The 14206-nt window shown below is 41.0% G+C and overlaps 1 protein-coding gene across 20 annotated transcripts in view; it reads left to right on the top strand.

Annotated features, from left to right (window-relative positions):
• Window positions 1–14206, top strand: part of LOC143040246 (tyrosine-protein kinase Src64B-like) — a 580796-nt gene that overhangs the window by 492489 nt on the left and 74101 nt on the right. For all 20 annotated transcript variants that reach the window (XM_076210988.1, XM_076211000.1, XM_076210989.1 and 17 more), the window contains 2 exons: window positions 8546–8669; window positions 13132–13230. In XM_076210988.1, coding sequence (XP_076067103.1) covers window positions 8546–8669; window positions 13132–13230 — 223 coding nt within the window. The remainder of the gene's footprint in view (window positions 1–8545; window positions 8670–13131; window positions 13231–14206) is intronic.

The raw sequence follows: 14206 nt of genomic DNA, 5'->3' as shown, positions 1-14206 counted from the left end.
GAAAAAAGAAACTATGAAAAAGACATCATAGAAAAATGCAAGGATCAACCCAAACTATTCTATAGATATGTGAACAGTAAACTTGAAAACAGGAAATAGTGAAACTATGCCAAGGAAATACAGAATACACAGAAGATCTAGAAATGACTGAAGTCATATAACAATCACTTCAAGTTGGTTCTGACTAGAGAAAAAGTACAGCATTGGGATAAAGGAAGCGAAGTGTGATCTCGCCTCATGAGAGAAATAATAATAACACAAAAATAAATAATGGAACAATTAACGAACCTTGATGTTAGGAAATTGCATGGCCCATACGGAATTGCAAACTGGATACTAAAAGAATGCAAGGAAGGACTAATGGACAAAATATACATTATAAGTTGCTCACTCAAAGAAGGAAAAATACCAAGGGACTGGAAAAATGCCAACATTGTACCAATATATAAAGGTGGAAACAAGGAAGACCCAACTAATTACAGACCAGTCTACCTAACAAGTACTGTAGTCAAAGTTTGTGAGAAGATTATCAAGAATAGATGGGTAAAACACCTAGAAGAAAACAATATAAACCCAAGATAATTTGGATTCAGACAGGGAAGATCATGTACCACAAATTTAATCTGTTTTTACTCAAGACTAATGGATATAATACAAGAAAGGGATGGATGGGTTGATTGTGCTTTCCTAGACTTACAGGAAGCCTTCAACAAAGTACCACACAAAAAATTATTTAGAAAATTGGAAAACATAGGGATACAAGGCAACCTACTAAACTGGATGGAAGATTTCCTGAATGGTAGAAAGATGAGAGTAGTACTCAGAGAAAAGTATTCAGGTTGGAAGGTGATTAATGGGGTCCCACAAGGATCTGTATTGGCTCCAATAATGTTTACTATTTATGTGAGTGACATGGATGATGATGTGGAATGTTACATGAACTTTTTTTGTAGACGATGTTAAATTGTTGAGGAAAGTGAAAACCAAAACAGATTGCAAATCACTACAGAGAGACCTGAACAAGGTTTGGAAATTGAGTCTGAAGTGGGAAGTGGACTTAACATTAAGAAATGTAGTATAATGGAGTTTGAAAAAAGTAAAAAAAAAAAGAATATCAAGAGAATATACAATTGGAACTAAAGATGTGAATAAAAGTGGCATTTACCTATTTGGATGAAGAAATTAGAAAAATATTAGTTACATTAATAAGGCCTAAACTGAAGTATGCTGCGACATTATGGTCACCCAGTACCAAAAAGAATATATAGAAAATTGAAAGAATACAGAGAGCAACCATGAAACTGGCCCCAGCATTTTGAAACTTGTCATATGAAAAGAGACTGGCTAAATTGAAATTACTGACTTTGGAACAAAGAAGAGAGGCGACCTACTGACCATCTATAGAATCATGAAAGGCATGGAAATACTTGATAGAGAAGACTTACTAAATTGGGTCAAGAGAAACACAAGAGGACATGGACAGAAACTCGAGGATAGTTATAGAAGAGATCTGAAGAAAAACAGTTTTTACACACGGAGTGGTGGACACTTGGAACAAACTGGATGAAACAATAGTGTGTGCAAAAACCATGCACAAATTTAAGAGCAAACTAGATACTGCATGATACAAAGGTGGTCACTACGAGTGTAGCTCCCCTTCTCGTAAGATACAACTAGGTAGATACATAAAAATACAACATGTGCCTCGGTGCCCTCAAATCAACCACTGGCACAAGCTTTAAACAAGGTAACAACAACCACAACTTATATACAACAAATACTAAAAGTCTGCTGGATTATGCTAATCCAACATGGTCAGAATACATCACAATGTACAGGACACACATAACAAGTGAATAAGATCATCTATTGCACACAGGCAGCACCTATAGATCATGTACACATATATGGCACATGATAAATAACAACTGCCAAGCAAAACCCACAGCACTGATCACATGATGTTAGAGACCACTTACCAATATAGGGATACAGTAGCATACAAAATCCAGAATACCACAACTACATAATATATAGTTAAAACTCTTTACTGGGTGACCTTTGGGCTAACTCAGGTAACATTTGCTAGATTTCTCAAGGTAGCAGTTTTTGAGCAAGAAAGAACCAAGACAACATAAGTTATTGATTGGTTAGTAATAAATTGTTACCTTTAGTTTCACTAAGTGTAATGCCTGCAGCCCCATAATGCCTGATAATGCTCCTGAGGTCCTCCAACATAGCTTTCCAAGATGAAATTGTGGACTACTGTCTGCGTTGTATTGGTGTGGGACTGTTTCTGTGTCATTGGCTGAAAGTGGTAGGAAAAGGGGATCGGTTATTGGTTGTCAGCTTTTTATGTGTAAAAAGGTGTAAGAAATACAGTTAAGTTGAAAAAGAGATCAATCTTGGACCCAGTCCAGAGACTGATCTCCACAGGGCTACACTTCCTGAGAGAGGGTTGATGGGTTTTGAAAATGGGCATCTTTGCTGTTCATCTTGTAGGACCGCAGCATTCAGCTACTTGTCACTAATCCTGATTGATTTATACATAGATCAATCCCAACACCTCTGCCACACCACACCAACATGAACAACACATTAACAGTAAATAGCCAAGAACTCTAACTAATAAGGAATTTGGCAGGATCCTTGACTGCCCACCAATATCCATACTTGAATTAGAAGTCAACAGAACCGAGCAGACTGCTATGACCATTACACAACACTTGGGAGATACCAACACAGGTTAAGCAACATCACAAATGACACATCTATAAGCCAAAATATTGCATAGATGCACCTGTGTGGGAGTTAGAGACACCATATTACTCTCCTTCCCCTGCAAAGTGTGGGGAGGCATCAGAGTCCCAAAAGACACAGCAGGCAGAGAGGGGGTGTGCAAGTGGGCGAAGTTGATCTGCATTGATCATGACATCCAACTGAGGAGGTGGCTCTGATTGACGTCAGTGGAGGCAGGAACACTCTGAGGTGGCACTAGCAGTGGTGGCGACTTTGGAAGCTGTGACATCTCTGGAGTAATGATGTCGATCTGTGGTGATTGTGACATCCTGTGCAGGGAAGCAGTCTTCTGTGATGTCAGTGGGGCTGGGCATTGTTGGCGGCAACCATGACAGTGATGTCAGAAGCACTGACATCCCTGGAGTAGTGATGTCGATCTGTGGTGATCTTGACATCTGGTGTTGGGAAGTGGTCGTGCATGACATCAGTGGAGCTGGGCATTGTTGGCAGCAATAGTGACAGCCCTAGAGTAATGATATCAGTCTTCATTGATTGTGATATCAATATGCACCGATCATGACGTCTGGTGTGGGGAAGTGGTCATGTGTGACGTCGGTGAGGTGTGGTGCATAGCAGCTGGTTGTTGTTGTTGTTGGCATTCATAGCATGTCGAATAACCAAGATCGGCTGGGTGTTCATGTCAGAAACTACCAGGGTCACCAGAGTAACAAGTGTGTTACTATGGGTCTATGGTGCCAAGGGAGTGGGGGCAAGAATGAAGCTCTGCTATGTTTGTTGTGTTTATTCTGATTAGTGCAGTTGTCAATCTAGGCTGGGTTGGGCAGTCAAGCTCTGAGGAAACCTAACTGCAAAGTTTGACTGTGTGGGCCTTGGGATGTGACCACAGGGTTACAAGTACAGAGCTGGGCTGGCATTGGTAACGGGACCTGGCAGTTTATAAACACTGGTGTGTACCCAAATGTAGCGAGGAAGACAGCCACACAGAAACATAGCATGGCAGGGCCGAAATTGTGCTTTCATATGTCTACAAATGATTGTAGTACAGGCACAATAAGGATTTAACCTACATATTGGTAACATGAGGCTGAAGGCCAGCTATTTCTACACAACATAAAAATTCCTTGTCCTCCCACATGCTGCCACGGCAATACTATAAGCCAAAATATTGCATAGATGCACCTGTGTGGAAGTTGGACACCATACACCCCTCTGGACAAATGGGTTAGGGTGTTGTCACTTGTGGAAAAATTTGAAGGGATGGTTGTTGGAACCCCGCCACAAGCGAAGCTGAACCAAGGACATGGGTCATTAAATTCCATGCTACAAAACCCTCTGTAAGGGGCACTGCCTTAGCCTCCTGATAGGAGAAGTTTGTGACTTTAAACTATATCATCACATAAGTTTGTTTCATCCTGGATCCCCCAGTTGAAACATTTGTCAAGTACTGTAGCCTGCCACATGTACAGTTACATGTATCATTATAGACTGCACACTAGTGGCAGCACACAAACAAATGCATAGCTTTGGTGGGTGAGTGATCAACATGGTTTATTGCTTTAGCGTTCTACACCACTTAGATTGCAGGCAATAATACATACATGTACCAAAAGCATTTTCCCCCTTACAAGGAGGTAACAAAAAAGAAAAAAAGAAAAAAAAAAGGGGGGGGGCATGAAAACCACTCCCATCCACCCCATTCCCTCCCTCTTATCTTGGCACCTCCTGGATGATGAGTCATCCCTGTATCTCGCTCACTGCCCTGGGTCAGAAACAGTGTTGCAAGACACAGCACATCCATAGCAAGGCCACTTCATTAAATTGGCACCCTCCCACTCCATTCCCTCATGCATAAAAGGAGAAGAGAAGGGAGAAAATCCTTCAGGCTGTGTCAATTTATTTTTCACACTGAAAGATACAAAGACGATCACTTTGAGCATAGCTCCCTTCCCATATAATAGAACTAGGTAAATACTTACTCCCTCACCCCTCATCCACCACCCATTCCCCCTCATACATCACAGCATCATCCATACACAACCATTCTCCATTCACTCCTATCTTCTGTCCTCTCCCATCCTTACTCAACAGACATTCCCCTCTTTCCCAGTACCCCTTTTATCCCATCCATCCATCTCATCTTTCATCAACCCTGTCTCCCAACTCCCTTTCCACCCCTGTTCTCCTCCTCACCTCCTCATTTCTCATTCTATCCAGCCTGGTAACCCCTATCATACTTTTCAGACACCTCATCTCAAACGCATTTAAAACTCCTCTCTTCCTCTCTGATGTTCCATGTTTCTGTCTCATACAGTGCTGTCGGCACAATCACTCCTTCGTACAATCTGCTCTTAGCCTCCATTCCCAAATGTCTACTTCTCATTACACTTTTTAATCCCCCAAGGCATTTACTCACTTCACTCAATCTACATTCTACCACCACTTCTCCCTTTCCTGCCACATTCGCACCCAAGTATCTTCCCTTAGTACTCACTTCCAGTCTAATGCCACTTTCTCCCCTTTCACATCTCATTACTAAAACTACCTCCACAACACATGTTATTACTATTTGTTTCATATCTAGTTTATATGGTCAACAAATGTTTTTATTATTTCATTACTACTGTTTTTACATTATTGCTATTATTGACTTGATTTAATTTACTTTATTATCATTATTATTATTTTTTGGCAAGGGGTGAGGATGGGGTGAATTAGAGGAGAAAGTCAAGAATTGGATGAATGGATGGGATGATGGGATCTTAGGGTAAAAGGTGAGTGTCTGCTGATCAGGGAAGGAGGAGTGCAGAAGATATGTGTGAGGGGAGAGTGGAGTTGATGATAAGTTGATTTGACCTGAAGGGGTTTCTTTTAATCTTCTCTTAATTATTTGTGAATGGATGAGGAGATAGGGTCACCATGTAATGAAGGAGTTAGGGTAAACCAGCTTTGGCTGTCAGTCCTTGCTGTGGTGTTTTGTCTTGCTGCATTGCTTCTGACCCAGGCAGTGAATGGGGAGCAAAGATGGCCTTTTATCCACAAGGAGCTAAGATAAAAGGGTAAAGAAATGGTGTGGGATGAACATGGGGTGAGTGCATGCCTTAGCAGACTACCTTTTATAATGAGGAAGAGGCCTTTTGGTGTGTGTGTGCCTTTTGGTATACATATATATATATATATATATAGTACTACCTCTCATTAACAGACTAAAAGGGGGGTAACGGTGTCCGTTGATGTGAATAATCTATTGATTTGGAGTGGTTTTTGGGTGGTATAGTGATTGCACAGCTCTAAACAACATCACCAAAAACACTGAAAACACAGCAAAAACACCGCAAACACAGCTAATTAAAGTCCGTTAATGAGAGGTAGTACTGTGTATATATATATATATATATATATATATGTGTATATATATATATATATCTATATATAGATATATATAGATAGATAAAATCAAATCAGATCAGCCATCCAGAGTCCACTGCTGAACAAAGGCCTCCTTCATAGCATTCCATAAATCACACAACTGTGCCATCCTCTGCCATGTCACTCCTGCAAACTTCTCGATCTCATCTCTCCCTGAGAGTTGACACCTTGACGTGGTGGATAGGCTTGAGAATCTTAATGATTACGAAAGTTATGTTGATAGAGAGGAAATCTCTGCAGGGTCACCCATATTGAACAGGTTTTGTAAGAAAGATAAGACAGAGCAGCTCAAACACACAGTCGCAGGACCCACTGCTAACTGGCACGTCCCTGATGGCAAACAGGGAAATTCCTCATAGATATATGGGGTACCGTCATAATGACAGTGTGGACCATTGGACACCCTAGCTGGTGTGGAGGTGAGATTGCTGCTAGGGGACCCTTCATAACAACCATGAACGGTACAAACAAATATATATATATATATATATATATGTATATAATATATATACAACCACTCCTCGTTTAACGACGACAATTGGGACCAGCGCGCCGTCGTTAACCGAATTGGTCGTTAAGCGAAAGTGTATACATATACATGTACTGTATGTACAATGTCCAGCAATACATGTATCTTTATTTTCGTGTATTTTCCCTCTTTTATACAGTACATTAAAGCTTTATTTACTGTTTATTTATGGTGGTTAGGTTCCTGAAATTATCGTATATGACCAAATCCGCGTATGCTGACATTCCATATTGAATACCGGGGTATTTTTTTTTAGTTTCGACCATGGGCGCAATGTAGCAATAGAAAATTAATTATTTATTTTGTAAATTAAAATGTATCAATGTAATATGCAATTTTGTGGGCAGAATTGAAAGTAAAAAATACCATGCTACAAGAAAATATGCTAATGAACGAAGTCGGTAGCATAGGATCGGGACGCCATCTTGTCGTCTGCCAACGTCTCTCACGACGACGACAACGAGGACGAGTGTATACATATGCGTACATGTACTGTATGTACAATGTCCAGCAATACATGTATCTTTATTTTCGTGTATTTTCCCTCTTTTATACAGTACATTAAAACTTTATTTACGGTGGTTAGGTTTCTGAAATTATCGTATATGACCAAATCCGCGTATGCTGACTTTCCATATTGAATACCTGGGTATTTTTTTAGTTTCGACCATGGGCGCAATATAGCAATAGAAAATTAATTATTAATTTTGTAAATTAAAATGTATCAACGTAATATGCAATTTTGTGGGCGGAAATGAAAGTAAAAAATACCATGCTACAAGAAAATATGCTAATGAACGAAGTCAGTAGCATAGGATCGGGACGCCATCTTGTCTGCCAACGTCTCTCACGACGACGACAACGAGGACGAGCCAGATGACATTTAATTTGCAGGTAATGATTTATCAAACACAGGTTAGGTTAGTTTAGTTTAGGTTAGACGAATTTATCCTTTCATTTCTTCGACATCGGCATCTATCATAACAAACACGGTGTACCATTCGTCCGACATGACTTCGTTACTTACGAAATTTGTTTTAGCACCTTTTTTTTCTGCTCACAAAATTGCATATTACGTTGATACATTATAATTTACAAAATTAATAATTAATTTTCTATTGCTATATTGCGCCCTTGGTCGAAACTAAAAATTTACCACTACCGGTATATACTGTACCCCAGGTAGTTTTTTCAGCTTGCAGGATGGTAATGTAGACCTAAGCTTCAGAACACTTTACCTCACAGGTAATATCCACCATACAAGTTCATTTATAACATCATACAAATTTGCCTCAGCCAACTTAATTATCGTACATGACGTCGTAACTTCGGGAGATTTACGTTAAACGAATGTCATAAAGCCCGTCGTTACTCTGAATTGTCGTTAACCGAGTAGGTCGTTAAACGAGGAGTACCTGTATATATATATATATATATATATCTAAAGGTATTTCTCCTCAACCTCTCTATGTATGAAGGGAGAAAGATGAAGGGTTGCTATGTAAATGAAGGGTTGAGGGTAAACCAACTTAGGCTGTTGGGTCCTACTGTAGATGTGCTGTGTCTTTCTGTATTGCTTATGATCTGGGCAGAGGTCAAAGATGGTTATTTATTCACAAGAAGATATGATAAAAGGAAAATAAATGAGTGTAGGATGTGTGGGGAGTGGGTTCATGCTTTGACTAGTTACCTTCCATATATAGGGGAAGAAACCTTTTTATAATTGTGTTTAGTCTTTGAAATGCAATACTTACTTGTACAGAATATTTTTAGAAAACTAAAAAAAAAGCTAAGTACAGAAGTAATTTTCTTTACACTTTTACCCCACAGAAATGCAGCCAGTCATATCACATCAAGGTGGTCGCATTGTTGTGGCCATGTACACATTCAACAGCCGTAGTCAAGGGGAGATGAGCTTCAACAAGGGTGACCGTATGGAAATTCTCAACGAGGAGTAAGTTTTTTTTACTTTATGAGTTTATAAAGATAATTATTGTTTCAGATTTCATTGAGTGGAAGCCTGAAGCTCCACAGCACTGTTTCTTCAAAGCTGTATTTACCTAATTGTAGTATGAAGGAAAGGAGCTTTGCAAGGTCCTGTCTAGTATTTTCCAATTATTATACCACATTTTAAATTCATGTATGGCTCCAGGTTATGCTATATCATCTCCTTGGCTATTCCAGTGCTTTATGCATCTGTATAGAAAACTTTTTTTTTTCTCTTTTTTTCTTTTCTTTTCTTTCACCCAAAACCATCTGACATAGGGTTGTATATTTTGTCAATTAGTTCTTCTTTGCATTCTTTTAGAATCCAGTTTGCAATAAATATTCAAACATCCCCCTGCATTTCTATTGCATACATAACATGGTGCAGTGAGTACGCAATTGCTTGCAACTTGCAACAGTGAAACCTGGAATGATTCGCGAATTGGTGGCACATATGTTAACGGAGCAAACGTGAATGAAGCACTGATGGAACTAGATCAGTATGCGACACTTAACATGCTGTACTATGAGTGCAGTGCTGACTACAGTGTGCATGCTGGAGCATGAAAAATTGTGTGATAGTGATGCGCCTTCATGGACACACAGTGGTGTGAACAAAAAAGGCCTTCCATCCCACCGCTTCGCCCTACCCACTGTGAACGCCACCCTGCATGGAGCCCCAGGTGACTCACACAGGCCACATGAACAAAGAGGCCTTTCATCCTGCTTTGCCCGTCTCACTGCTTTTGCCCCCTGCGTGGAGCCCAGCTGACTCGTGCAGGTCATGCCCACCCAGCCTAGGAACTGGCACAATGCCTCTGCTCCCTTGCTGCAATTATGTCACTGCAGGAGGTAGTGACCAACTGCCACCCACACGAGGCATTGACCAACTGCCACCCACACGAGGCATTGATGGTGACAGTCTTGGATGTCCAGTAGGATCTGCATGTATATGCCGTGTCTGTATGCAAAGGGCTCCCCGTCATACGCACACACCCCTGCCTCAGCAATGCCCCCTGCCTCTGCACCTTTCCCCTTCCGGCCGATCGCCCTCCGCCTCCTGTTAGCACCCATGTATCTGCTGCCTGACACAGGTGTGAACATCATGGGGTTGGTTAGCCATTCAGCATTTAGGCACATAGGAGATATCCAGAGCCAGCCAACTGCTGCCGTTGTTGGTGCAGACGTACACGACTGACATATCCCATATGAAACCCCCCACCCCACCTCCGCAACAGGACCCTTCAGGCTGACTGCCCTCTGCCACCTGTCAACATCTGCATACACATGCTGCCTAACATAGGTACAGACATCACAGGGATAGGCACTCAGCATCTAGGCACATTGGAGATATCAGAGCTAGTCTACAGCCGCTGCTCTCAGTGCCAACGACGCGACCGACATATCTCACATGCCCTCCGCAACTGGGTGCTTCCGGGCCACCTTGTCCAGTGTAGCCTGCATTTTCTAATGGATGCCGAAACCTGATACGCCACTATCACTGGAGATGCTTGCTGCTACTTGGGCCACATCCAAATGCAAGCCATATCAGTTTTGATTGACCTACTTCTCGTTGATGACTGACCCTTGTCTGCTCATCCCCATCCTCACGTCAGGAACGCCGACACTTCGCAGAAACGATCCGTCGCCCACTGCTGATAGGATGCTCTGAAGATTATGGTCCATGGCACAGATAAACCCTACATATGGCCACCCACTTCCCTGCGTATCCTCCAGGTACCCGTCTGACCGTCTCGCCCTACTCGACTCTGTCCCTCTGTATTGGAAGCTCCAGGTTGTCCGTTCTGCCACCAAGGAACTGGCACTGTACAACCAGCGCATCATCATCCCCTCACCCCCACACTACGGGAGTGATCACCAACCTCTGAAGACGCTGCCCCGCCGTGTCCTATCCCTCGGTGGAGGACCTGCCATCCTCATCCACGGATCCTCCCAATTCTGCCACCACTGCTCGCCCCAGCTTGTGGATAGGCATACCTCTCACAATGGTCATGTGAGTGCAGAGGGGGAAGGGGAGGTGTGGTGTAGTGTGAAATTGCCAGTTCTATATGTCTGAATATGTACTAGCACTTGCCTAACTGTCAAAGTACAACTTCAACTTCTCATACTTTTTCATACATCAGAATCACATAAGTTATGCCCTAAAGGCCGATTTTATACCCCAAGATACCCCCGAAAAAATGCTACCAGGGTTGCCAGTTTTGTCAATAAAAATTTTTGGGTGCTTTTTATCCTCTTCAGTATGGGCCAAAATCTCGCGGGCAGCATTAGCTGCCAGCCGTACGATGTGTTGTAATAATACTCGCATCATAAAATATAGTCACCGTAGAAAATGTGATGAAGACAGTTTAGAGAGTATGTCATTATGCAGGGGCAACTACAATAGATATAATCAAGACGCCGATATGGCAGCCTCGCGTATCCACTTGCTCCTCATGCCGCCTATGTATACGGCACCGTATGGAAGGGGTTATAGGCAGTGGATAGGGCTACTTGGTTATTACCCCAGATTTGACCCTCGACATAATGCCTATTTTTGTCGAATTTTTTAAATTGCAGCATACGATGCATGCCACTGATGTTCAATCCATAAAACATTTGTGGCATACAATGTATGCCACTGACACTGTAGGGGTTAACAAGGTATTTCCCCAGGAATCTGCTTTGCCATTTGCTTTCCATTTCTCCCTGTTGACCTCAGTGTCCAATAACATTTCTAGATGTTCAGATTCATTCAAAGCTCTTGTCTTGGTGGGGGAACATATGCCAGCATGAAGTCTCTTTTATTTTGCCTGTTAGTACTTTAGTACTTTAGCCTTGCCTTCACTCACATTTGCTTCTTCCACCTTTGTCATTTCTCACCACAAACATTACACCCTTTTTATCTTTGCTCTCTCTTCTCCAGGTGTATCTATTGTTCCCCAACTGTAGATCAACACTTTTTGGGTTTTTGGTCTCCATTAGATACAAAATATCAGGCATGTTTATCCTTGAGTAGTCATTTATCTCCAACCTGGCTGATAGTAAACCATCAATATTAGCATATACTGTGTGTGTTTAATACATGTATATATGTATGTATACACATTACATATGAAGATGGTGTGTGCTTTAACTTTGTCATATCCTATATAAGGGGGAAAGTAACTGCTGTGGACAAGTATTTAACAGTAAAGTAAATACATCCCTTATAAAAAGGATGATAGAGTTGAAGCATGCACCCACTTCATTCATATCAAAACTCATTTAACACCCCTTCCATGTCAGCAATTTGCAGATGAAAGGCCATCCCTTTCCCCTGCCATACATTTAGGTTGAAGGCAATACACCAAGACACAGTACTTCCACACAGGGCCCAACAGCTGAAGCTGGTGTACCTTCACTGTTTCATTATATGGCAAACTCTCTCCTCATTCATTTAAAAAATTGACATACATACATACATACATATACCAAGGCTTTCTCCCCCTTACCAGGGAGGTAGCCAAAAAGAAAAAGGCATAAAATTATTCCCACCCATTCCATCCCTGAATACACTCCACACCCCTCCACCCTCCCTCTTATCTGAGCACCTCCTGAATGACGGGACAGATAAAAACATCACCCCTTTTGGACCATATCATCCTTTCATCCATTCTTAATCTTCTCCTTACACTCCAGTTTCTTTTATATTTTGTTCCACAGCCATTCCTCATGCATCTAGGGCACCCTTTACCTCATCCATCTACCTCATTTTTGGTCTTTGTCCGAAGTTCCCTCTTTTCCACTTCTCTTTCTTTTTGTTAGACTTCATTCCTCCTTCCATGTGCCCCAGCCACCTTATCACTCTTTGACGCACCCTATTCGACAGCTCTTTTTCCATCCCTGTTCTTTACCTCATCTCCACTTTTCTCATTCCAGCTATTCTTGTAGTACCTATCATATACCTCAAACACATGATCTTAAGTCTATTCAGACTTCCTGCCAGTCTTCAATTCCATATGTCTGTTCCAAAGAGTGCCATGAGTATTATCACTTCTTCATGTAACCTTATCTTTGCTCTCATCCCTGAATACCTGTTTCTCACAACACTTTTCTTTGCAGCCAGACATTTATTATCTCCAATATTCTATAGTTCACTAAGAGCATGAAAAAAGATGTGAGTACAGAAATGATAAAAAAAAAAAAAAAACAGAAATAAAGGATTGAAAATTAGAAAGTGGCTTAATGATCTTGTGTGGGTAAAAATTTATATATGGACATAAAAGAAAGCTGTGTGACACTGGTTTGTCAGGATGCCACAAAAGTCCTGAAAATATTGATTGCATATAATATTACAGCCATATCAGTAATGTATAAAATTTCATGTATAAGTATGGTGGCCATGCAGTCATTGATAATATGACTAATTAAAAAATTTATGCTTTCAGTGACCGAGACTGGTTATTGGCTCAACATTTATCCCGCAATGCCCAAGGATACATTCCCAGAAATTATGTGGCCTCCATGTCTTCACCAGAGTGTCAAGAGTAAGTATTTGGGTATTATTATTATATTCTAACTTTAGTAGGTGGCTGCCTCACTAATAGAGGGGAAGAGGCCCTTGGTATGTATGTATGTGTATATATATATATATATATATATATATATATATAGATATATATATATATATATATATAACATTTGCAGGATGCAAAGGTTGTTAGGATTGTATGGAATAAAGAGAGGTCTGTTGAGGGCAGTCAAAAATTGAACGAGTAGTAGGGCATGTGTCAAGGTCTGGAATGGAGAGTGAATAAAGAGTTTAAGATGACTGTGGGAAGCCATCATGATTGTTCAGTATGTATGAAGATGAAATAGGGAAACAAATGCAAGAGTGCTAGGTAGATATTTGGAATTGATGGAATTGGTTACTCAGTCCATTGACCCAGGGCTCTCTTGCAGAAGACCCATGTAACTGGCAGTACCCACTAGATTAGCCATGAAGTCACTCAAGAAAGAAATATTGTCTTTTTTTCTTGGCCTGGATAAAATGGGAGAGTGTAAGATGAAGTCTTCAGTCCTTTCTATGTGATAGTTGAATCAAGAGCATTTTGCCAATGTGGGCAGGAGGATCTTAACAAATTCTTCACATTGTCAGTGAAATGGCAAATGGACTTCAGTGTTTCAAAGTGCAATGTGTTGAATGTAGGTTTACACAATCCAGAAGGTAGATATAACTTAGATAACACTTTTTTAGAGAAGACTGAGTGTGAGAAGGACTTGGGAATTCTAGTAAATCCTGACCTTTAATCCAGAAAACGGTGCATTAGTGCCAGGAATAGAGCTAACAGAGCATTAGGTTTCATTGCTCGGATGGTTACAAATAAAAGTGCAGAGGTAATTATCAAATCCTATCTAGTGTTAGACCCATCCTTGACAATGTGTTACAGTTTTGGTCTCCATCCAATAGAATGGATATCAGTTCACTAGAATCAGTACAGAGGAGAATGACCAAAATTATTC

Source organism: Oratosquilla oratoria, chromosome 28 (genome assembly GCF_046742065.1).
Source record: "Oratosquilla oratoria isolate Oo_2021 chromosome 28, ASM4674206v1, whole genome shotgun sequence".
Lineage (NCBI taxonomy): Eukaryota > Metazoa > Arthropoda > Malacostraca > Stomatopoda > Squillidae > Oratosquilla > Oratosquilla oratoria.
The sequence above is the reverse complement of the archived record's forward strand: the minus strand, read 5'-3'. Positions and strand labels throughout refer to the sequence as shown.